Raw genomic sequence first — 27,010 nt, 5'->3', positions numbered from 1 at the left:
CCAACACTTCATCTCCACTATTCCAACCTTTGGGTCCATGATTGTTCAACAATTTGTTTGGCTTTGTATGTTAACTCTCTTTTCAGCCGCCAGGTTCCAGATGCCATCAGGATGTCGGCCAGGCTTCCCTGGACTGAAGACCCCACCAATGCGTCTTGGAGCTTAGCTTCCCCAGAGATTCACCCTTCTAGGGAAAGAGAGACGCAGACTGGGAGTATGGATCAACCAGTCAATGCCCATGTTCAGCGGGAAGCAATTACAGAAGCCAGACCTCTCACCTTCTGCAACCCACAACGACCCTGGGTCCATGCTCCCAGAGGGATAGAGAGTGGGAAAACTATTGGGGATGGGATATGGAGATTGGGTGGTGGGAGTTGTACCCCCCATACTATGATTTTGTTAATGTCTCCTTTCTTAAATAAATAAATAATTTTTTAAAAGGGGGGGGGGAAGAAAGGGGAAAAATGGACTGCTTCAGACTTTTTTGCAAAGACCATAGATCTGAGTTATATTCCTTCAGTCTAAGCACTTAGGAATTCAAATTGGTAATCAGATTGAATTTTAACAGTGAGCTCAAATAATGACTTGTTCTTTGAAATATTAAATCTAAAAACTTAGACCAGGGAGAACAGAAACAACCAGTGGCCCTACTTTATAAGGTACAGCTATATATAAATAGCATACAAAGACATATGTTGTGGTGAGGTCTTGTAAAATATAGTAAATGCTAATAAAGGGATTTATATATATATATATATATATATATGTATTATTTTTTATTTAAGAAAGGATTAATTGACAAAACCATAGGGTAGGAGGGGATAAAGGGATTTTCTAAGTTAACCCTATTGCCAAATAATTTGGTTACAATAATAACTATTGCCTCCTTCTTTTTTAAATTTTTATTTATAAAAAGGAAGCACTGACAAAACCATAGGGTAAGAGGGATACAGCTCCACACAATTCCCACAACCAGAACTCCATATCCCATCCCATTCCCAAATATTGCCTTCTTAAACTCTTTGATAGCAGGGACCTTCCCCTTTCTCTATAAAACCCATATTTCTCCCAGGCCTGGAACCTCTAGGGTGGGGCTCACTTTCCTGCATGCTTCTCCCAATTCTTGCTAACTGATCCTACATCTGCTGATCCCAACCTAAGCAATGCAACCAGTACTACTTTGGCATGCTACACTTTGGACTGTGTCCAGAGATGTCAGGTGTGGAATGTCAACCCTTCAGCTTCATTACTCTGGTGAGACCTTTCCTAGCTGATAGGAATCCTTAAATCCATTTCAGGTGGTGCACTTCTTAACCTCAAAACCTAGATATAGACCAGGGCCCATGAGATATGGCATATGTTCAAGTTAGGGGAAAATATATACCTTAAAGCAAAAGTGTGCAATAGTTTGCAGTGAGTCAGTAAATGAAGCAAGCAAGTAGAAAGGCCTAAAAAGACACTTTAAAGTACCTAATGAAACAGTTTCTACTTAGACCTAAATACCCTCCTCACCTATTTCCTGTTACATTTCCCTCAATCACTCCAAAGCTAACCTTGTCAGATAAAGTAAGGACTACAAAAGCTGAATAAAGGTAAGAGACTGGCATACTTTAATGATGACTCTTTAGTCACTACCAGGCCACCCCATCACCTAGTCAGGGAGTCCTGAGATTCCCCCACAGACATGATGGACCTAGACCTCTAATAGATCACTCTCACTACTGTCACTGGTACTATCCATCAGGAACAAAATAATGGACCCCTTTGTGGGTCCCCATAGGACCTTGACTTCAGTGTGGATCAACAATGGTAGGCATTGTTCCATTCTCTGAAGGGAGGTTGGACAACATACTCTACCTAAGGAAGATGAGTCCTGAAATTAGTGCAGCCTAGAATGTTCCTAGCCATGACCACAGAATGTGACCTCAGACTTACAAGGATACAGAGGTTATATAGGCTCCTGTGCTGAATATGGGCCCCGGATCAAATCAATGGGGTTTACAGTTAACAATATTTATATACTTTACCCATATTTGGGAGTTACTCTCTTCCCTGATTCAGCTTTCTAGTCCTTTTCCCAACTATGACACGATTAGCCCAGATAATAATCTGGGTCCACCTGCATATTATCTGTCAGGCTCAGGCAAAAACTAGTAAAGCCATGGGCCCCTTGGGATACCTAAAATAGACCTACTAGCTTTTTCCATAATGGAGACCTCAAATATTCATCTGCAACGTTCTTGCCTTTAGGTTTCTGATTATTAAACAATTTATTCTGCTTTCTGTGTTAACTCTTTTTCAGCCACCAGGTTTCAAATGATACCATGATGCCAACCTGACTTTTTTGGATGGAAGTTTCTACCATGTGTCCTAGAGCCCCACCTCCCCAGATCCCTACCTCACTAGGGAAAGAGATGGACAGGCTGGGAGTATGGATTGACCTGTCAGTACCCATGTTCAGTAGGGAAGCAGCTACAGAAGTCAGACCTTCCACCTTCTGTACCCCTTAATGATCCTGGGCCCATACTCCCAGAGAAATAAAGAATAGGTACACTATCAAGGGTGGGGATTAGATATGGTGTTCTGGTGGTGGGAACTGTGTGGAATTGTACCCCTCCTATTCTATAGTCTTCTCAATATTTCCATTTTATAAATAAAAATTAGAAAACATTAAAGCTCTTTGATATTGGTGGAACACATTCTAGATTAATTAGGCCTCTAACAGGTCTTTTGGTTCACTCCTATTTTCCCTTCTCTAAAGAAAGTTACCCTAGAACATTTTTTGGGGAAGTCAGAGTTATTTTTAAGCTTTCACAGTCCTATTATATGTTGGCAAAGAACTATTTTAGGGGCTAGGTGTTGGCTAACCTGACTGAGTACGTCTTTTTTAAAAAATTTTATTTATAAAAAGGAAGCACTGACAAAAAAAATCATAGGATAAGAGGGATATAACTCCACACAATTCCCACTACCAGAACTTGTTATTCCATCCCCTCCCCTGATAGCTTTTCTATTCTTTATCCCTCCAGAGTATGGACTCAGGGTCATTATGTGGTTCAGAAGGTGGAAGGTCTGGCTTCTGTAATTGCTTCCCCGCTGAACATGGACATTGGCAGGTCAATCCATACTCCCAAACTGTCTCTCTCTTTCCCTAGTGGGGCAGGGCTCTGGGGAAGTGGGGCTACAGGACACATTGGTGGGGTCATCTGCCCAGGGAAATCAGGTTGGCATCATGTTAACATCTGGAACCTGGTGGCTGAAAAAAGAGTTAACATATAAAGCAGAACAAATTGTTGACTAATCATGAACCTAAAGGCTGGAATAGTTCAGATAAAGAGCACAAGAACCTGGGTTTAATCCCCTGCTCCCCACCTGCAGAGAAAAAAAAGTTTCAGAAACAATGAGCCAGTGCTAAGTCTCTCTCTCACTCTCTTTCTGTCTCTATCCAATAAATGATTAAAATACAAATAAATATTTTAATCACAAAAAATAAAAGACCCTTATAAAATAGAAATAGTAGTGTTCTAAGATCATATTAAGTCCATTGTCCTCAAATTTGAATAAGTCTGAGAATGCGGGTTGATATTGGTTCACTTGGTAGAGCGCACTCATCAACTTCACTGATCCAGCTTCACACACCCTGTCCCCATCTTTAAGTGGTGGAGCAGTGCTGCAAGTGTCTCCTCTTCTCTTTGTTTTTCTTTTCCTCGCTCCCTCCCTCTGTTTTTTGTTCTATCAAAAGAAAAAGAAGAAGAGAAGGAGGAGAATGAAGGAGAAGAGAAAGAAAGAATAAGGAAAAGAATTATAAGAATCGGTAGGAAGCAACTAAAATTCTAATAAGAGACAGATGAGAAAGAGGATTTGTATTTTTCATCACACTCATTTTTATTTAACTGGCCCCTACAAACACACTTTGAAAGATGATCTTGGTGGTATTTATGTGTACTTACTTGTGAAGAAGGACTAAAACTTCGATCAGTCTTGATGGAAGCTACTGGATGATGTGTTCTTGTCAAGTGGATGATGGGCCTCTGGTACTCTACTCCTGCAGTCACCATACTGTAGGCTGGCGGGACTATAGTGGTTTGTTTCTGCAGTAATTGTAAGATGGTCTGGATGTCAGCAGTCATTTGGGATTCGAGTCTACAGGACAGACAGGAAGGGGGGGAAAGACAATCCTAAAATAGTCCAGGATTGCAAGAGCATTTGAGGAAACTTTAGTAATATCAGCAAATAAAATGGTTCCTGCTTTAAACAAAAAGGACAGGAGAGGGAGCACAGAGATTTTCTTCTGACTGATGTTCACTGCATTCTGTTTCAGTGATGGTTCTGATAAAGAGAATTGCCTCTCCGTTTGCTTAACAAGATCTTAACAGATAAGCAGCTGAATGGAATATACCTTCCTAAAGTTTATCATTTTAAAATGTAAAACACAATGAGATGCTGTTTGAATAGCTTTACTAGGGATTTGTTCATTATATTTACTGTTTAAAAATAGATTTGGTAGTATATTCTGCAATTGTGGATAATTTCATAAATGTCTCAAATTTGTGTTTACTTTGCCTTGTCTCTCATCTAGTCATATCAACTATTGTACATTATTCATTGTTTTCTTTCTGTAAAGTATTGTTAAATGCTAACATCTAACATCTATTGTTCAAGCCCTTTGGCATTTAAGAAACAGGCCAAACTGCAAAAGTTCACTTGCTTTTATGAACTGTCTAATTTGCAAAGTATGTCATCTTTTTTTTTTTCTCTCCTAAATTCATACGTAGCCAACTGGTCTGTTAATTTCATCCTCATTTTAAATTAAAATTCAAGGGGAATAGCAAAATACAATAAGACTGATGTTCTTCCTTTGCATGTGTTAACAAAGTTAAAAACAGAGGGAGTTTTGTGAGAATAAGAATAGAAAATCTAGACCATCTGCTTCTTTGGAAAACACTTCTTTTAACTCTTATTTGTATGCACTGGTTTGTCTATTAATGAGAATTACAAAGAAAAGTTACTTTTAACCAAAAATATTAAATCATATAACTAACTTTATACAACTATATACATGCTGTGTTTGTGGAGTTCACAGTGGAGATAATGTGTTCTTTGAATTGAAAGATAATAGAAGTAGCTGGAAAACATGAATTTTTTTTCTTAGTTCTTAAGATTAATCAATACGATGCATTTTTTTTCTCCTGAGAAATATAACAGCACAACATTCTCACAGGTTTGCTGCATTTGTTAGAGATAGATATAGTTTAGTATATTCTAAACCATCATCTATAAATTATACATAAATTTTCCTTGAAAATGTCAAAATCACAGACTAAGATTGCAAAAGGTGAATAATCAATTAGCTTATTCATCTACTGTTGGCCTGATCTAATTTTTTAAAAATATTTATTTTATTTATTCCCTTTTGTTGCCCTTGTTGTTTTATTGTTGTAGTTATTATTATTATTGTTGTCATTGTTGGATAGGACAGAGAGAAATGGAGAGAGGAGGGGAAGACAGAGAGGGGGAGAGAAAGATAGACACTTGCAGACATGCTTCACCGCTTGTGAAGCAACTCCCCTGCAGGTGGGGAGCCAGGGGCTTGAACCGGGATACTTACACTGGTCCTTCTGCTTTGTGCCACCTGCACTTAACCCGCTGCGCTACAGCCCAACTTCCAGCCTGATCTAATTTTTATAGTGCTGGGGGCTGGGCGGTGGCTCACCCAGTTAAGTGCAAACATTATCATGCACAAGAAACTGTGTTCAAGCCCCTGCTCCCCACCTACAAGGGGGAACACTGAAGTAGGTCTGTAACTGTCTCTTTTTCTCTCTCACTTCCTCCTCTCAATCTCTCTCTGTTGTATCAAAATAAAGAAAAGTCATATATATATATATATATATATATATATATATATACATACATATATATATATATGCAGTGGATTCATAGTGCTAGCACTGAGTCCCAGTGATAACTCTGGTGAAAAAAAGTAAATAAAATTAATTTTTATAGTGCTAACTAAACTGATAAGACTGATTATTTGATTGTTCCAAGTCATTTTTTTTCACTTGTCTAGGTCCTGCTCAGATTTTCTCTTCATCTAGAACTCTTTATTCAGTCCATTATGAGTCATCCCCCGTGGGTCACTGAAGAGTACATTCAGGTATCATTATATACACTTCTAGACAGCATTATCCTATGATTTAACACCATTTATTATAATGGGTGGTTTATGCAGTGCCTGTTACAGTGACAGTTAAACTTTGGGGGTTGAAGTGGGAATGAAAATTTCACTAACAAATGAAGTTCAAGCACCTGAGGAACTATCTCATGGCAGAGCTTTGGATTTTCATGTCTGAGGTTCCCAGTTTAATTCTAAGCATCACACATACCCAAGTGATTCCCTGGCTTGTCTCTCTTCTCTTGTTCTCTGTCTCCCTCTCTCTTACACACACACACACACACACACACACACACACACACACACACACACACACACACACGATAAATAAATCTTTTTTTTTTATTGCAAGTCAAAACCCAATAGTGGTTAAGTACACACATTACAGTGCACAGGGATGCAGGTTTAAGCCCCTGGTACCCACCTGCAGGGGTAAAGCTTCACAAGTGGTGAAGCAGGACTGCAAGTGTCTCTCTCTGTCTCTTTTTTTCTCTATCCTCCTCTCCCTTCTCAGTTTCTCTCTGTCTCTATCCAATAATAAATAATAAATAAATTAAATATTAAAAAAGAAATAAAAATATTTTTAAAAGTCAGATATTTATGAATCAGGAAGATGATTTTCACCAAATACCACGGAATTCCCAACCTCCAGAACTACAAGAAATAAATCTTTGTTACTCATAAATCATCCAATCTAAGGGCATTTTTGTTACAACTGCCCACATAAATCTATACATTTAACAAAGGGAAAAATTGGTGAAGAATTTCTTTGCTATACTTATATTTTCATGTCTAATGAATAGGATCTATTGCTTTCATATGTCCTATTTATTCTTCTGGGGTCTAACTGATCTTTTTTTAAAAAATCATTTGCTAACCAATAAGAGGCCTATATTACACACTCTCTTCCTCTATTAAGATATTATTTAATTTCTAGTTATTAGTTTTCCCTGGGATGCTCCAATATATACACAAGCTTTATATGTCAAAAAGATTACATTTGTTTTTCTCTTGTTAATCTATCTTTTATTACAAAACTCTTAGCCAAGAACTTGTAAAGGTTCAGGCAAAATTACTTTTCTTCTTCTCTATCAGCTTAGCTGCATAGCTGTGTAAAGCAAATGGAGTCACTAATTTATTCAAAGACCTATACTATATCAGGTGCCGCATAAGAAGATGACAGGAGAGCATTTTGATGAATTTAAACATGGACTCTGTTCTCAGGTGCTGACAGGAATTAACCACCTCTAAAATAACAATGAAACAGTGCATAAATATCTGTAACACAACAAGATCTGGATAATGATAGAGGCACACAGAGAAATTGCCCTGGATGTTCTGCACAGGTAGAATCATGAGTAGAAGATTTCACATTCTCCAAGGCCTCCCTGCTCAAAGTGTGATTGAACCTGGGAGCTTGTTAGAATGTGGAATCCATATCACTTTAGACCTATTTAGAACCTGCATTTTAACAAGACCTCTAGGTGATCCAGATGCACATAAGAGTTTGAGATGCTTTACTTTAAGATCAGTGCGAATGAAACCCCCAAATGTATACATATGAGAGCCTAACTATAAGTACATTAGAATTTTTTTATGTGGGAGTTGGGCGGTAGCGCAGTGGGTTAAGCTCAGGTGGTGCAAAGCGCAAGGACTGGCGTAAGGATCCAGGTTTGAGCCCCAGGCTCCCCACCTGTAGGTGAGTCGCTTCACAGGCAGTGAAGCTGGTCTGCAGATGTTTGCAGATCTTTCTCTCCCCCTCTCTGTCTTCCCCTCCTCTCTCCATTTCTCTCAGTCCTATCTAACAATGACATAAATAACAACAACAATAACTACAACAACAATAAAAAAACCAACAAGGACAATAAAAGGGAAAATAAATAATAACTTTAAACATTTTTTAATATAAAGCTTTAACTCTATGCATAATTTAATTGGCCATTAAAATGGAAAATCAGCGAGGTTGATTCAAATGGACTTATGTATCTGCTTTTATTGATGTGTATGTATACTTAATATGTGATGTGGAAACTCAGTGGCATAAGTGATCATAATACTAAAGTTGGCAACCTAGTTCTAAAAAATGTCTCATGGTTCTCACCCTGTAGAGTTGAATTCTGAATTAAACTGCCCTCAGGAAACTTTTCTCTAAATTTTCCTTTTAGAGTAAAATGAAGGAAAGAAATTGCTGAAGATACACAGTAAAAATGTAAAATTTATGATTTTAAGTCTGTAAGAGCTTAAGCTGAGTTAGGCAATGCAATAATGGTGAAAATATGATAAATAACTACAAGTTAGTTCAAGGATAAGGTTACCAAAGAACATATAGATGCAAGGAATATTTCAAAAGAGATATAATTGCATTTTAGCTGTGGTAAAGCATAATATAATATTAATAATTAACTTAATAGATTCAAATAACAAATTTATAATGGACTGTTGCAAATAGATTCTAGATGTTCCTATAGAAGTTTTGTACTTGCAGCTTTAGGACATATTGAAAAAAAAGGTTTCAGTAATTTATGTCTAGCATCAATGATCGGCACCCAGGAAAAGACAATAAGCAGATCTCAGTTTAGTCTTAAAGAAATGTTCAAATCAGAAAGTATATGAAAGCTGAATACAGGGACCAGGTGGTGGTTCACCTGGTTAAGCACCCACACTACAGTGCTCAAGGACTCAGGTTCAAGCCTCTGCAGGCGGAAAGCTTCAAGAGTGCAGAGCAGAGCTTCATGAGTAGAGCTGAAGAGGCATCTCTGTTTCTCTCCCTCTCTATCTCCCCCTCCCTTCTCAATTTCTCTTTGTCTCTATTCAATAATAAATAAATAAAATTAAAAAAAGAAAAGTAGAATTCACCCAGAGAATCACTAACAATAGAAGTGAAGTTTATTGTTAATTAAATTTAGCCAAGCTGCCAGTACCCACCTCCTATTTTTATGTATTAAGAGTTATCTTAGTCCCTATAACCACATTACAGAACAGCATGAGTCAAAGAAAAAAAAAACCCTGAGACTGCACAAATGTGAATGACTTGATTAATCACCCTGTAAGTAGTAAGTAACAGAATTATGACTTCAATTTAAATTACTTAATTGCAAGTACTGTGTGATTATTATATTAAAGATATAACTTATCCATGTCATTCATCTGCTTGGTTTTTATTATTAGAGGTATCAGATACACACTAAATGTCTGGCAGGAAGAAAATTGGCAGTTATTCTCTCTCAGTAACAGTAATTGAAAGGTTCAAATTCAGAGGCCCTACTCATGTGAACTTTTTGGTGTTATATCATGTATCTATATTATGTAATTAAATAATGACTAAAAGATCCATGAAACTTGGCATAAACAGGGAGGGAGAATAAGCAAATAAATTAAGTATTAAGTAGGCTTTTCTTAATAATAGTTAATATTATAACAGGCCTCTATATTTTAATCAGGTACTACTGACATATGAAAAAATATATCTTTTTTTAATTTTGTAAGAGTTGAATTTGGCACTTGGGATTGGAATATGGACCTAAACACAGATAATGTTAAATCCAATTATATATATAATAAATATATTTTATTTATAAATATATATAAACATAAATATTAAATTAATATGTATTTATTTAAAATTCTTCTTGTTCTTTCTTATGGGGGCAGTCATCATAGTTCAGGCTGTTCTGGAATGAATTCCCACCCAGACAAATAGATAAATAGACACAGAGATACAATGAAAGGGAAAGGTACCATGACACCGAGAATTGCTATAGTGCAGTGGAACCCAAGCTCAGACCTTATTTTAGAGAAAGAGAGAGAGAGAGACATTAAGCAAGAAGCAGACACCTCAGCATTGCTCCATCATGCTTGAAGTTCCTTGATACCCAAGCCCATGGTGCTTCCATGTGGTTCTGGGGTACTTTACAGGATGAGTGACTATCCTGTCTTCATTTAAACTTCTTGATAATGTATCAATATGTTTGTTCACACATGATTTTATGTGTTTACTGACTTGTTTGACACAGTTCTCTTCTAAGTTAAGCATACAAATATAACAAATGTCATATTTAAAACACTTAATAGGTAGATACTAAGTAAACTGGTAGTTTATGTTGTATAGGAAAAAGGCATCGGATATGTCACTAAAGATAATGGTCAAGCAAGTAGCTTCTTAGTTACAAACATAATTCTTAAGACGGAATGACTACAGAGAACATGTTATTGGATTGTTGGAAAAGTCATGACATATTTTTCTGACTGTCCAATGATTACATGTATGCCACACCAAACATGAACTAGGTTTATGATATAACAAATAAAAAAATAGCTTAAACACAGAGACGGAACACATTATTCTCATGACATGTCTGAACAAACAACTATGACCCCATACTTGGTCGCTATTGTTGACGTATAGTAAAATCTCACTCTCTCTTTGTTTTAACATGTGTTTCTCCTATGAAAAGTCAATAGAACACATCAGGCTAATTGGAGAGTCACAGTGAGATGCACTTGGTCTTCTGTCTCTGTGATTGTGTGTCATTGGCACAGGGGATATTTTATCTGTGGTTTCCTTTGTGTCAACCTCAATTCTGATCCTTGTAGCAAACCATTAACAGTATAATCAAATAATCAAAACCTTTGGAAACTTTACACCCTTTCTTTTCTTCAAAGAAATTGAAATGGAATCTTTAGGAGTAAGAAAAGCAAATTCAAACTGGCTTGAGGCTAGCAGTTTTGATGGTGTGACAGTCCTTCCATCAGGGTAGCTACACTGCTTCATTCTTTTGGTTTTGACTGAACTGAGACAAAGTCTTACAAATAACTTTTATGTGGCTTTTGACCCCAGACCTCTGTCTGTACAGTATTGGTCCTTGAATTCTGAACAGTGGAACTTACCTTGGCCTAAGATCAACTTTGTTCTCGTCTCAAACTAAAAATCATACCCCCAATGATGTTTTCTCACTATTTCCTGAGCATATGATGCTTGATTGTTTATGTCTACCCTTTATCTTTGTAATATGCATTTTTTCTGGAATCCTCCTAAGTATATGTAGAATATTACATTATTTATGTATAACAATTCCCACTCCCACTTTTTGAAATTTGCTTTTTAAACTAAGTAATCTAGGCAAGCCCCTCAACTTATAAATTGATTTCTTTTGCTAATAAATCCCTTTTCTATTTGGCTATTCCTATAATTTCTGATGCCAGTAGAAAATCTGATACAACATGCATGAATATTGCATAAACCAGGATTCCAGTAAGTATAGTTCTTTGATTATGCTCACACTGTTTAGAGATGTGTTAATTACTTTCTCTGGCTGTTGCCATTTTTCATTGCATGATTTGAACTGATTTAGTAAATCCAGTGATTTGAACTTTTTGGTTTTCTCCATATTATAATTCATCTGTAACCACTGGAATGTCTCACTTGTGGTGTACCTGAAGGCTGCTTTGAATTAAGTTCCATTCACACTCATTCCTCCATTTTTCTGAATCTTATCGACCAGTTTAAATTAGGGAAAGTCATGAAGATTTGAGCTAAGGGGTTACATTCTTTCTACAACCAAAATGTATTCTTTATTAGAAACAGGAAGATCAAAGATGGAGGTAAAATGAAGATGATCTTTGTTTAATTTTGGGGAATTTTCATCTCTATCATATTTTTTAAAACAGTGACTACACAATATTTGAATCATTTTCTCTCTAATAAAATAAAAAGCCACAAATATAACTAAGTTACTAGGACCAACCAAAAAAGCATAAAAAGAGGAGTAAAAGAAGAAAAATCCTAGTTAACTGCTAAATATTAATTATTTTATGGGAAGTAAAAGGAGCTTCCTTAGTAGTATGAGTGGCATATGGAGTTTACTGCAGGCAAAAGAAAAATAAGATTTGTGCTTCCAGAAGAATGAGGTGCTCTACATAAATACTCCTTGAAACACATCTTAATAATTCTGCCAATTTCTAGTCTTATTTTAAATAAACATATGAAATATAAAACCATGATAGTTTTTTTTTTTTTTTTTTTTTGGTTATTTACAAGGAATAAAGCTACCCCCGACTAAGAACTTGGGATATGTCCTCTCTTTGTTCCACCAGTATGTATACCTGTTAAGTTGTTCTTGGAGCAAATCTAGTCTTTGCTCCACTTCCCCATAGGTGAGATCACTTTCTGTTTCAGAAATCCCCCAGGCAGCTTGTTGAAGTGCTGATGGACTAGACTCCTCAGCCTGAGTCTGGGTGTTTTCTTGTTGCCATTTTCCTGTGTCAGAGATATCTGTAGACAATAACAAGAAGGGAGTCAACTTCCAGACACATTATAAAACAATCAGGAAGGAATATCAGATCAAAATGAGAGAGCAATTGAGAGTTGATTTCCACCTTAAACTTTGAGACACTTTCCCTGTGTTTTCATATGAATAAAAACATAGAGCTAGCAGTCTTGGATATGATTTTGTTGTCTTTATAGTTGAAATGTTCTCTTCTTTCTGTTTTTCTTACAAGACATGATTAGTTAACCTAAAACTGACCAGAGAGAAATGGATTGTGATTTTATGTTTTAGAATAATTAGCACATGATGCTTTGATTGCTTCATCTAAAATTTAAGGTATATGGGTTCTATTTCCTGGGAAAATTTTCATACTTCATACTTCAGAGGGGACCCAAATTGGGAGCCGTGGGAGCAGTGTTGGTCCTCAAGGGAACTCCTGTAGGCCAATTTAATTCCTAGTAGAACCAAGGAATAATAAGTTATTAGAGCTTTAATGGTTTTCTGGGGGTATGTGTTGACTGGCCAACATCCATATCTAATGGAGAAGCAATTACAGAAGCCAGAACTACTTTCTTCCACACCTTAACAATAATTTGGTTCATACTCCCAGAGGGAAAAATGTGAGGGGAACATCTTTTATAAACCCTAGTTCCACCAGGTTGAAACTTGAAAATTTTGTGACAAGGAACCTTAATTTTTGCCCCACCACTCAGAGAACAAAAAGAATCTGGAGAACACCTGAGGAAGTCAGGTGCTGTATTCCTTATCTGAGAAGGAAGACAAATATATATAATTTCCATCACTACTGGTCACTTCCATCAGGAATGTCATCATCTTGTGGGGCTCTCAAGAAACTTACCCTTACCATAAAGTAGCAATGGTAAGGACTGCCCCACTTTCCATAGGGAAGCTGGGTCATCCTGCTCTACTGCTCTAGGAAGACTGGTCCTGAAATGATTGCAGCCTAGATTGTTCCCCAGCTGTGACTATGGACTGCGAGCTCAAACTGAAAAGGACTCAGAGGTTATACAGGTCCCGGTGCTAAATGTGAATATATATATATGCCCTGGGTTAGGTTAATGGGGTAAATTAATTGTATTTATAGATTTTCTTTCAAGTTTGGAAGCTACACTAATCCCTAATTCAGCTTTCTACTTCTATTCTCAATTCTGACACCATCTTCCCAGACAGTATTTTTAGTCCACCTGCATAGCTGTCAAGCTTAGGCAAAAAAAAAAAAAAAACACTAAAGTCGGACCACTTGGAACATAACTAAAATGAACTTCCTAGCTTCTTAAAACCCCAAGACTCCTACTTACAACTGCTCAATTCCTACTTTTGGTTCCTGCTTATTGAACACTTTGTCCTGTTTTATATCTTAACTGATTTTCAGCCACCAATTTGCAGATACACTATTATTTCATTTTAACTTTCCTGAGAAGAAGGCCTCACCACTGTGTCCCAGAAACTTACCTCTCCAGAGCCCTACCTTACTAGGAAAAGATAGAAATAGGCTGGGGGTATGGGTCAACCTGTCAATGCCCATGTCCACTGGAGAAGCAATTACAGAAGCCAGAACTCCCACCATCTGCACCAATTAAAATTTTTTGATTCATACTCCTAGCAGAAGAAAAATGTTAGGGGAAATCACCAGAGGGTCTGAACCTCAATTCCATCTGGACCAGGAGAAAAGAGGAAAAAAGAAGAGCATTCGAAGGTGACAGTGGGTGTAAGTTTGATTTAGAGGGGAGAAGAGGGCAGGACTGTGGTAGAAATGGATATATACATGTTAGTCAACACATATCTGTGACTCTGAAAAAAACCACTATAATTTCTAGTGAAAGGAATGGGAACTCAGAACTCTGATGGTGGGAACAGTGTGGAATTAGACCCCTTTCATCCCATAATTTTGTAAATCAATGTTAAATCACTAATATATATATGCATATGTTAAAAAGAGATATGATAGACTTTACAAGTCACCTAGTTCAATGGTACTGTTTTCATGGTTTTGCCTCTCATAGTTTTTTTTACATTGTTTTTATTCATTCACATTAATTTCTATTATTTACAGTTCTTTCATTAAAATATTTTGTGTTACTATATTTAAAAATGTTGCTTATCAATATGATAAATGCAATTTAAGTGCTGCCTCCATTGAATTGTGGGTTTCTGTTTCTTGTAAATTGTGATAACCTGTGTCTGTACTATAACTGTTTTAATATGCTTTTAAAAATAAAAAATATGATTGTTGAAAAAATTGCTTATCTGTTCAAGCTTACTTTTTATATATTTATTTATTTATTCCCTTTTGTTGCCCTTGTTGTTCTATATTTGTAGTTATTGTTACTGATGTTGTCGTTGTTGGATAGGACAGAGAGAAATGGAGAGGGGAGGGGAAGACAAAGAGGGGGAGAGAAAGATAGACACCTGCAGACCTGCTTCACCACCTGTGAAGCAACTCCCCTGCAGGTGGGGAGTCGGGGGCTTGAACCTGAATCTTTATGCCAGTTCTTTCGCTTTGCACTACCTGCGCTTAACCCGCAGTGTTACTGCCCGGCTCTCCAAGCTTACTTTTCAAATGTTTTGAGTGTCTTTCATATGCCTGTCACTTTGCTAACGTGTGGAGGAATTAAAAGCCAAAACAACATTAGTTCATGCACTGAAAAATTCAGTCTAGAAAAGGTCTTAAAATTTTTAATACAAATTCATTTTCTGAATTTCTTTTTTTTCAGAGCACGAGTCAGTGCTGGTTTATGGTGATATGGGGGATTACTAAATCTGAGACTTCAGAGCCTCAGGCATGATAGTCTCTTTACATAAAAATTATGCTATCTACTCCCTCCCATTTCTGAATTTCATTTATTTATTTACTTTGTTTTATTGTTGTAGCGGTTGTTGGATAGAACAGAGAGAGGAAGGGAAGACAGAGAGGGGAAGAGAAAGATAGACACCTGCAGACCTGCTTCACCGCCTGTGAAGCAACTCCCCTGCAGGTGGGGAGCTGCGGGCTTGAACCGACATCTTTACATCGGTCCTTGCGTTTTGTGCCACCTACGCTTAACCTGCTGCGCTACTGCCCGACTCCCTTTGAATTTCTTTAAACTTGTTTCTTCAACAGTCTGTATGTTTAAGTTGCCAATATTTAAAGGCAAGTGTGATTTCCAACTTTTTCACTTTTGCCATATAATATTTGACATTGTATGGGAACAACAATAAAAAAAATCTGCCAACCATCCCTCCCTTTTGTTATTGGCAAATGGTTAATTTCACAGGAGTAGTCATGAAGGAATATTACCTTTGAAATAAACATGTCTCCTAGGTCAGATCTAATCAATAGAGAAGGCAGAACTAAAATCTGCACGCCTTTGCTTTACTATGTTCTTTATTGCATAATTTTTTCAAACCATTTTATTAGCAGTATAATAGTTTACAGTACAATTGTTGAACATAGGAATCATTATTTCCTCTTGAAAGTTTTCTGTAAAACACTCACTCCCAGCTTGATTTCTTTGCCACCATTGTGCATTGGGATCTCAGAATTTGGTTAACATTCTTAACTCCCTTCCCCTTTTTCCTTTCTAAAGTCCTCTGCACTATTTAAGCTGTTTAACACAGTACTGCTGCACAAGACCTGCATGGGAGAGATCCCAGATTCAATTCCTGCTACTACTAATAGTCAGAGATGAATGGTGCTCTGGTAAATAAATAAACAAACAAACAAACAAACAAGATCAGGGAATAGGTGGTGGCATACCCAGCAGAACATATAAGTTAAAATACACAATCCCTACCTGCAGGGGGAAAGCTTCATAAGATGTGAAGTTGTGCTACAGGTCTCTCTCTCTCTCTCTCTCTCTCTCTCTCTCTCTCTCTCTCTCTCCCTCTTTCTCTCTCTGTCTCTATCTCCCACTACCTATCTTCTTGATTTCTTTTTAGCTCTATTCAAATAAATCAATAAATCAAACAGTTATTCAATATTTTTAGAAAAGACTGAATGGCGAGCTACTCAGATCTGGATTTCTTGTATGTGTACAGGTGGTAATCAATCAATCAACCAAACAATTCCTCTTCACTTTTTTCTTACCAATCTGCCTCATTAAAAAAAAAATATGTTTTTACTTTCTGAAAAACCAGAAGGATAAACAGACATTTCTGAACCTACCTTGATACTTTGACATTTGTTTTGGTTTCCCACTCTCTACATTTTATCTATCCAGAGCATGGCTTGCAGTGGTTAAAGGGAAAATAAAGTTTGTGAAAAAAATACTTGTGGCAACAGGAATTTATTTCAGAGACGATGAAAGGACATGAGAGATAATTTTCCAGTGTGAAGGCTGGTAGGAGGAAAAGACTAAAGCGTGTCTTCATTCTCATTTGACTTGAAACAAATTTGAATCACTGAAAATGATTTTGGTCTGGTAGATGTTTTTTCTTTTACAAATGACTAAGATTAGACACTGACAAGGGTTATGTAAAATTAAAGAATTTATCCTTGACAATTAAAGAAATTGGAAAGCAGTGAATCTACGGGAAATCAGCTATAAGTCTAGAAACGAACAGAATTTGCATGATTTCCTATTGATGATGAAGCTAAAATTTATGGGTATTTAGTAGTTCCAATTACAGACTATAATAGTTAACAACTACATCAAAATTTTTTATCTTCTGCAATAATACACCTTAAAAAATCTTAGAGGTTGACATTTCAGGAAAGTGAGGGTTTAGAGATCGTTGCTTGATTCTATTAAGTAATCAGGTTAATTGTGTGATTAGTGCTCTATATCAATACTTTCTCGTAGTTTCTCTGAAAGTACAGTTAGTTCAATAAAAGTTTATGTTTCATGATCTAATACCAAATGATCTCACTTATAGGCAGAATGTGAGAACAAAGAACATAAGGTGAAAGTTAGACTGGGTGTGGCATCTTGCACCAAAGCAAAAGGTTCTGGGGAAGAAGGGTAAGGGACAAGATGAAGGAACATAGGGGTCCTGTTGTGTCTCCTAAACATCAATCAAGAGGACAGGAAAGGTGGTGAATATGTATTTTTTATAATATTTTTTATTTATTATTGGATACAGACATACATTGAGAGGGAAGAAGGAGATGAGGGAGATAGTCATCTGCAGCCCTGCTTCACCACTTGCAAAGCTTTCCCCCTGCAGGTAGGGATTGGGGGCTCAAGCCTGGTTCTTTGTGCATTGTAAAATGGGTGCTCAGCCAGGTGCAAAACCACCCAACCCCAACATGCATGTGTATTTAAGACTGTACTGTAAACCATTAAGCCCCCAATATATTTTTTAATTCTGTATCCTCTCTATGTTTTTGTCATTATTTTATCACTGAATATGCAGACATTTCTCTAATGAGGAATCTTCAATGTTTGCCTCAGTTGAGTGAAATAATATAAAAAAAAATTAGTATATCCAAAGATAATTTTAAACAGATAAAAATCCAGCAACTTTTATTTTTAGGAAATGACTAACAGACTTCAGAGAGATTGCCAATGAATTTCAAAAGAGTTGTGATTAAGGTTTCCTTAACCTATGGGATCCTGAGATTTTTCTTTATGTAATAGTTCAATAATAAAGTTTAATATTATCTTTTGATGTGTTAGAAAGCATAATGAAATTAAAATGACTGCAGTAAAATGATATAGCTTGAGTTTTAATGTCACTAGCATATTTTCACTGAGAAGTATGATTCACAGATATATGATTCTATAAATAATGCAAAACAATAACATTATGTCAACATGCTATATTTTCAACTTGGAAAAACATTTCCAAAAATATTCAGAATACAGTTTAAATGATTTGGTGGGGCCTTTGCTTTCCTTGTGTTAGCTAGTTGTAATAATATGGGAAATCTTAGAGAAGAAAATAAGAACTGAGAAGTTCTATACAAAAATGCTTACAAAACCTCATCTCCTATGTCTAACAGCTCTCATTCTCAAGGTATATACAATATAATAATTTAAAAAATGACAGTGGTGAGTCACTTGCAATAAATTGTGTAGGGATATACTTTTTCTTTTGTTAATGTTCAAGAAAAAATCTTTTAAGAATAGAATAAAATGTAAATTATCCAAAGCTTCTTTGAGTGTAAGTTACTCTATTAAAATTTAGAGATGTGCAATTAGTTTGTTTTGACAGATATATGAGAAAAATAGGGGAAATTCTGGTTAGTGGTCATAATCAAAATGAACATCCTTTGCAGACTCTTCTAAATATAGCTCTGAAAGAGTTTGTAGGTGGTTGCCTTGGAAATGTTGCTATAGTTGCAGGACACATTTCTGGAAATGGATGTACAGAAAGTAAACTTTCACTTTGCTCTGGGTATACAGTTTTTCTACAGTCAACTTCTGACCTCAGTCTAAGTAGAACCTAAGACCAGTTAAATTGTATTTCTTTTTAGTTATGTCTATATGTGCTTTTCTGTTATACATGACAGATGCTAGGAATGTAAGTAAAATTTCCTATTGATGGTGAAAACAAAATTTATGGGTGGGTATTTAGTAGTTTTAATTAAAGACAATAATAGTTAACAACTACACCAAAATTCAAACTTTTATATCTTCTGCAGTATTTCACCTTAAAAATCTTAGAGGATGACATTTCTAGCAAATGAAGTTTTAGAATTCATTGTATTAATTAACCAGATTAACTGTGTTATTAGTATTTTATTATCTATTATGTCTAATATCTACTATGTCTATTCAGTTGGTAGGCATGTTTAGCTTTGCAATTTTAAGGCAATATTTATTATTTGAATAAAAATAACAGCATTATACACTGTTGAAAATTAAAAATTTGTAGACAATGTATATATTTTTTCAAATAGTATGTGTACATAGAATAGTAGTTAAAATGGATTGGAAGAAATGGAAAAATAAAAGTATAAGAAGGGACTGAAAATACACTGTCAATGAGAGTCAAATAAAGTCACATAAAATCCCCTTAGATCTATATTAAATAATGACTGGTTGCTTTATTTATTTAATTTTAATGAGAGACTAGGAGACACTGCTCAATTCTGTCATATGGTGGTACTGTGGGTTAAACCTTAAATCTTTGGGGCTTACAACATACAAGTTCTGACTTGTCACTTGTAGCTCTAAAACTCAAGAGGAAATGATGACAAAACACTTAAAATTCAGTCCCAAACATGGCAAGATATCTTAAGCAGGAGTGTACCTGCTTTGTAATCTATAAGACCTGAGGTTTGAGTCAGGTCCCTCTACTTTACTACACTGAAGGAATCTTCATGCTGTGGTCATTTGTCTGTCTATCTGCCTACCTGCCTGTTTGAAAAAAGTCAGCCTGGACTACAGAAGACTTGGTGATGTAAAAACAAAAATAGGCCCACATTAAGCAGACTTTTGTAGATGGAGACATGGCTTAACAAACCATAGAAATTCTGACTTTAACAAAAAAAAAAAAAAAAGAAAAGAAAAAATCTGCTTCTATTTTTAACTCTTACGAGAACCATTTTCATAAATAACTAAAATGGGACATTTGGTAATCACATTTAATATTCTATTCTTACATTGTGATAAATGAGGCACTATTTTCATGCACTTCATGAAGATTTTACGTTGCCCAGAGAACAGCTGCATATATCCATAGGTTAATTCAACCTGGGGTTGTGGCAAAAGCTGATTTGATAAGGTAAGCAACTTTGAGAAATGCAAAACATAAACAGAGACCCACAACTTTCAATAAATTCACAGATTGAATGATATGAATTCAGTCAAAAACCTTCTTGGGACCAGGAGATGACCAACTTAGTAGAGGGCAGATTTCTGCCCCACCATGTGTCATGCTCTAGATTTGAGTCCAGATTCCACATGAGAGCACCACAACACTAGAAGAGATTCAACAAGTAGTGAAGCAGTGCTGTGGTGTCTATTCCTCCCTCTCTCCCTTTCTATTTGAAATAAGGATTATGAAACTGCTTAAGTACTAAACTAAGTTGGAACTTTTATTCTAGGGGAAGTAATTTAAACTTGTTATCTTGCTTTATAATCATAACCAAGAAATTATTTCAGATATCATCACTAATTTAAGTATATGCAAACAGCTTTGTAGTGAGGTTTGTCAAACAACTTATCAAAGTTTTAAAGGAAGTAAGTGATAGAGGTAAGGCTGGACTTGAGCAATGTGACTCATGCCTGATCTGACAGCCACTTAACAGCACAATCTAACTAGTATATTTAGATCAGATACTATATATTACTAATTTTCTAGTTCTCTTACAACTACTCTTACTTTATTTTCCCTTTTGTTGCCCTTGTTTTTTATTGTTGTTGTAGTTATTGATGTCGTTGTTGTTGGATAGGACAGAAAGAAATGGAGAGTGGAGGGGAAGACAGAGAGGGGGAGAGAAAGACACCTGTAGACCTGCTTCACCACTTGTGAAGCAACCCCCACTGCGGGTGGGGAGCCTGGGGCTCGAACCAGGATTTTTACTTATGTTGGTATTTGCCTTAAGCACCACATGTGCTGAACCCGCTGTGCTACCCAGCCCAACTCCCTCACAGAAACTTCTTTTAAAAATTTTTTTTCAAAGATTTATTTATTTATTCCCTTTTGTTGCCCTTGTTTTATTGTTGTAGATATTGTTGTTATTAATACCATTGTAGTTGGATAGGGCAGAGAGAAATGGAGAGAGGAGGGGAAGACAAAGAGGGGGAGAGAAAGATAGACACCTGCAGACCTGCTCCACCGCCTGTGAAGCGACTCCCCTGCAGGTGGGGATATGGGAGCTGGAACCAGGATCCTTAATGCTGGTCCTTGCACTTTGCGCCACATGCGCTTAACCTGCTGTGCTACCATCCGACGACCTCACAGAAACCTCTTAAGGGCATCATTCTTTGGGGCTAATTACCAATGTCCTAAGAATTATGCAAATATTTTGTATATGACCTGAGTCCTTAACTCTGAAAGTATTTCGTGGCAATCTTACAAAAGATTATATTCACATGTATCAGAAGGGCTTTATAAAATAAACATTTGATGATTAACACTACGGAGAGAAACTGGTTCTTGAGAAACTTGATTACCTTTGCAAGAGTGACGTCTTTTATCTATGTGAATTCTTTCTGAGGTTGGCATTGTCTTTTCAAAATTCAGTCCACCTGCTTTTCCTATTCCTGGTGGAGAATCTACAATTCCTGAGAAGAGAGGTTTTTGTTCATCATCGATGGAGGAGATGAAAGATGAAGATCTGCTTTTCTTCTCTTCAAAATGTTTCTTGGAACTCTGATAATGTGTTATGGTATCCACAGAATCTTCAGGGTCATTTGTACTGTTTCCTTTGCCAAAATCTATCAAAGCAAAAAATTTGTAAAAGACAACCAAAAGTGACACTGTATATATTATACAATTTATTTATATGAAACTACCTGTTAGTGATGTTCTTTGAATAACTTAAATATAAAATGTTATATTATATATATGTATATACACATATACAGTAAACCCATGGTATATTTTTTCTTTTTTCTATTGAAAATGCACCTACTTTATAACTTCTTATTTTTAGAGACATTAGACTGTTTCACTGAAATAAATTAAAAATCAAAAGACTCAGTGATGCTAAAATGTTTATGTCTCAGAAAAAATGCTGTAGGATAGTTTATAACTCTATTTGTATGTATTAATCACTTGCATATTATTATCTCCCTAAGTAAGGTGTAGGGAGCCTTTTTTTGCCAATAGTCATTTTGATATTTATAATACCATTAGCAGGCTATACAAAATTATAACTTAAAAATTAGCACTTAATGTTGGTTTGAAAGAAAGCTCCTAGATTTATTGAATTTCAAGTCCTGCCTAATATTGCCTTTACAAGGCCAGACCCTAAGATTTTGTGAACCATATATGCCCCATAGTCTGAAAGTCATATCCGTGTATTACATAATAAAAGGGAATTTTTTTCTTAAATTAAAAAATCACTACTATGGCAGCTTGTAGTCTGTTTTTAACCTTCATGCCCTCTCATCTTTGCACACATATCGCAAGGGCAAAACTTGGAAATATACTTGTGGTGAAGGATGAATGGCCAGATTTCAACCTGGATACAATAGATGTAATGACTTTGACACCCAGGAAGTCTGACTATGCAGCATATTATGAAGAAAAAAAAACTTAGGTACAGTAATTAAAGTAGGTTTACCTAACTATATTAAAGCCAGTACTGTATATTGGTATTTTATACTGAAATGTCAAAATAATTTCAGCCCTGGAGATTGTATTAGAACATAATTCAGGGTTCCCGGAAGATGGCGGACTGAGAAGCTGCTAGTGGCTTGAGCTCTGACCACATCTCCTGGAAACGGTAGGATTTTCTGCCTTTAGTAGGCCAGTCAATAAGGGGTCCTAGCGGTGACACCAAGGAGGTGACTATAACTTAATTTGGGTTAAGAATTAGAGTAGGAAAAAAGGGGAAATTTTTTTTTCCTTTTAATTTTTAAGCATACCTCTCCCTATAACCAGTCCCTGGGGACCAGCTCCTAGCAGGCTCCCCTGCTAAGAGCCTCTGTCTTTACCAAATTCCTGTCCCACCAGGGATTATCATTCATTCTTTTTTTTTTTTTTTTTAATTTTTTATTTAAGAAAGGATTAGTGAACAAAGGCATAAGGTAGGAGGGGTACAACTCCACACAATTCCCACCACCCAATCCCCATAACCCACCCTCTCCCATGATAGCCTTCCCATTCTCTAGCCCTCTGGGAGCATGGACCCAGGGTCGTTGAGGGTTGCAGAAGGTAGAGGGTCTGGCTTCTGTAATTGCTTCCCCGCTGAACATGGGCGTTGACTGGTCGGTCCATACTCCCAGTCTGCCTCTCTCTTTCCCTAGTAAGGTGTGTCTCTGGGGAATCTGAGCTCCAGGACACATTGGTGGGGTCTTCAATCCAGGGAAGCCTAGTCAGCATCCTGGTGGCATCTGGAACCTGGTGATTGAAAAGAGAGTTAACATACAAAGCCAAACAATTTGTTGAGCAATCATGGATCCCAAGTTTGGAATAGTGGAGAGGAAGTGTTAGGGAGGTACTCACTGCAAACTCTAGTGTAATCCTGCTTTCAGGTATATATTTTGCAGTAGTTTATGGATACGTGTGAACATAAGCTCTCTCTCACAGAAAGTGTTGTATGTCTAGGTTATGGGACTTTGTTAGAAAGTGAACTACCTGAGATGAAATTAGAGTGTACTATTAAAGGAAAGGTCTCACCCGAGTAATGAAGCTGAAGGGTTGTCATTCCACACGTGAAGTCTCTGGATACAGTCTGAGGTGAAGCATGTTGAGATGGCAATCGTTGCTTTGGTTAGGTTGTGATCGGCAGATGCAATATTATTTGGTTTGGATTGGGAGATGCATACGGGAAAGTGGGCCCTATCCAAGGGTGCCAGGACTGAGGGAAGTAGGGGCTCTATAGTGAAGATGTGAGGTTCCTGCTGTCTTAGGGTTCAAAAAGACAATCAATAGTTAATATTATCATCACATTATTTGTTAATAGGGTTAACTTTGAAAAGTCCCTTTGTTATGGTTTGCTGTACAGTACCCAGTATCTTGTATATAGCTGTGCTATTGGAAGCTTCTAATCTACTTGGTCTAGGCTTTTGAGAGAGTCCGCATATCAAATATGTAGCCTATCTATTTAAAAGATTCAAGTTTGTCTTTTGAGAACCTTTGAGACATACAATTGACTTCCCCCTCTCATATTAATTAACTACTGATTTACATGTCTACATTTTGCTAGGAGTGTACATAAACACCATTCCCATCACCAAAGGACCGTGACCCATCCCTCCCGCCCACTCCCACCCCCCACTGGCCCAGGAAGCTACATGTCTATCGCTCACCACTGGGTTTTTACTTTGGTGCCCTACTTACAATTTGATCAGGTCCTGCTTTTAGTTTCCCTTTCAGATCTTCTAAGTCAGCTTCTGTTGATGAGTGGGATCATCCCATAGTCATCTTTAACTTTCTGACTTAGTTCACTTAACATAATTCCTTCTAGCTCTGTCCAAGATGGGTCAGAGAAGGTGGGTTCATTGTTCTTGATAGCTGCATAGTATTCCATTGTGTATATATACCACAGCTTTCTCAGCCACTCATCTGTTGTTGGGCACCTGGGTTGCTTCCAGGTTTTAGCTATTATGAATTGTGCTGCTATGAACATAGGAGTACACACCTCTTTTTGGTTAGGTGTTATGGAGTCCTTGGGGAATAACCCCAGGAGAGGAATTATTGGGTCATATGGAAGGTCCATGTCTAGCCTTCTGAGAGTTTTCCAGACTGCTCTCCACAGAGGCTGTACCAATTTACATTCCCACCAGCAATGTAAAAGGGTTCCTCTGTCCCCACATCCTCTCCAGCATTTGTTGCTGCTGTCCTTTTTGATGTATGCCATTCTTGCAGGAGTGAGGTGGTATCTTAGTGTTGTCTTAATTTGCATTTCTCTGACAATCAGTGACCTAGAGCAGTTTTTCATATGTTTGTTAGCCTTTTGGATCTCCTCTGTGGTGAATGTTTTGTTCATTTCCTCTGCCCATTTTTGGATGGGGTCATTTGCTTTTTTGCGGCTAAGTTTGCTGAGCTCTTTATATATTTTGGTGATTAGTTTCTTGTCTGATGTCTGGCATGTGAAGATCTTCTCCCATTCTGTGAGGGGTCTCTCTGTTTGTTTAATAGTTTCTTTGGATGTGCAGAAGCTTTTCAATTTGATGTAGTCCCATTGGTTTGTTTCTGCTTTGGTCTTCCTTGCAATTGGGTTTGATTCATCAAAGATGTCCTTGAGGTGTAGATGGGAAAGTGTTTTACCAATGTTTTCCTCTGAGTATTTGATTGTTTCTGGTCTGACATCTAGGTCTTTGATCCATTTGGAGTTGATTTTTGTTTCTGGTGAGATAAAGTGGTTCAATTTCATTCTTCTGCATGTTTCAACCCAGTTTTCCCAGCACCATTTATTGAAGAGAGCCTCCTTCTTCCATTTAATCCTTTGGGCCCCCTTATCAAAGATTAGATGTCCATAGGTGTTGGGATTTACTTCTGGGCTTTCAATTCTGTTCCACTGGTCTGTGTGCCTATTTTTGTTCCAGTACCATGCTGTTTTGATGATGATGGCTTTATAATATAGTTTAAGGTCTGGGAGTGTGATGCCTCCATTTCTGTTTCTTTTCCTCAAGATGTTTTTGGCAATTCTAGGTGTTTTCAGGTTCCAGATAAATGATTGTAGTGTTTGTTCTATTCTCTTAAAGAAGCTTGGTGGAACTTTGATGGGTATTGCATTAAATTTGTATATGGCTCTGGGGAGAATGTTCATTTTGATGATATTTATTCTTCCAATCCATGAGCATGGGATATCTTTCCATTTCTTGGTATCTGTTTCTATCTCCTTGAGTAGCGACTCATAGTTTTCAGCATACAAGTCTTTCACTTCTTTGGTCAACTTTATTCCTAGGTATTTGATTGATTTTGCTGAAACAGTAAATGGGAGTGATTTCTGGATGTCTTCTTCTTCAGATTTAGTGTTTGCATAAAGAAATGCCACTGATTTTTGTACATTGATTTTGTAGCCTGATACCTTGCTATATTGCCTAACAACTTCCAGTAATTTTCTACTGGATTCTTTAGGTCTTTCTATGTATACTATCATATCATCTGCAAATAGTGAGAGCTTGACTTCTTCCCTTCCAATCTGTATTCCTTTGATTTCTTTCTCTTGCCTGATTGCTATGGCAAGAACTTCCAATACTATGTTGAAGAGTAACGGTGACAGTGGGCAGCCCTGTCTAGTCCCTGATCTGAGGGGGAATGCTTTCAGCTTCTGTCCATTGAGTATGATGTTGGCTGTAGGTTTCCTATATATAGACTCCACTATCTTGAGGAATTTCCCATCTATTCCCATTTTTTGTAGAGTTTTGAGCATGAATGGGTGTTGGATTTTGTCAAAGGCTTTCTCTGCATCTATTGAGATAATCATGTGGTTTTTGGCTTTGCTTTTATTGATGTGATGAATGACATTGATTGATTTACGGATGTTGAACCAGCCTTGCATTCCTGGGATGAATCCCACTTGGTCATGATGAACAATCTTTTTGATGTGTTGCTGTATCCGGTTGGCCAAGATCTTGTTTAATATTTTGGCATCTATGTTCATCAGAGATATTGGTCTGTAGTTTTCCTTTTTTGTTCTGTCCCTATCAGCTTTTGGTATCAGGGTGATGTTGGCTTCATAAAAGGTGGAAGGGAGTATTCCTGTTTCTTCAATCTTATGGAATAGCTTAAGAAGTATGGGTATTAACTGTTTCCTGAAAGTTTTGTAGAATTCGTTTGTGAAGCCATCTGGTCCAGGACTTTTGTTGTTGGGGAGATTCTTAATAACGGTTTCAATTTCTTTGTCTGTGATTGGTGCATTTAGATTTTGTAGTTCTTCTTGGTTCAGTTTTGGAAGTGCATAGGTTTCTAGGAATTGTTCCATTTCTTCCAGATTCTCTAGCTTGGTGGCATATAGTTCTTTATAGAAGTTTTGCAGAATTCTCTGGATTTCTGTGGTGTCAGT

At 36.9% G+C, this 27,010-nt stretch overlaps 1 protein-coding gene across 1 annotated transcript in view; it reads right to left on the bottom strand.

Annotated features, from left to right (window-relative positions):
* KCNH7 (potassium voltage-gated channel subfamily H member 7) overlaps nt 1-27,010 on the bottom strand; it is a 618,161-nt gene that overhangs the window by 2,811 nt on the left and 588,340 nt on the right. Inside the window, exons 13-15 of the mRNA XM_060177804.1 lie at nt 21,504-21,767; nt 12,275-12,443; nt 3,951-4,143 (exon numbers count right to left, since the gene is read on the bottom strand). Of these exons, the coding sequence (XP_060033787.1) occupies nt 3,951-4,143; nt 12,275-12,443; nt 21,504-21,767 (626 nt within the window). The remainder of the gene's footprint in view (nt 1-3,950; nt 4,144-12,274; nt 12,444-21,503; nt 21,768-27,010) is intronic.

The sequence above is a fragment of the Erinaceus europaeus genome, chromosome 18 (genome assembly GCF_950295315.1).
Source record: "Erinaceus europaeus chromosome 18, mEriEur2.1, whole genome shotgun sequence".
Classification (NCBI taxonomy): Eukaryota; Metazoa; Chordata; class Mammalia; order Eulipotyphla; family Erinaceidae; genus Erinaceus; species Erinaceus europaeus.
The sequence above is the reverse complement of the archived record's forward strand: the minus strand, read 5'-3'. Positions and strand labels throughout refer to the sequence as shown.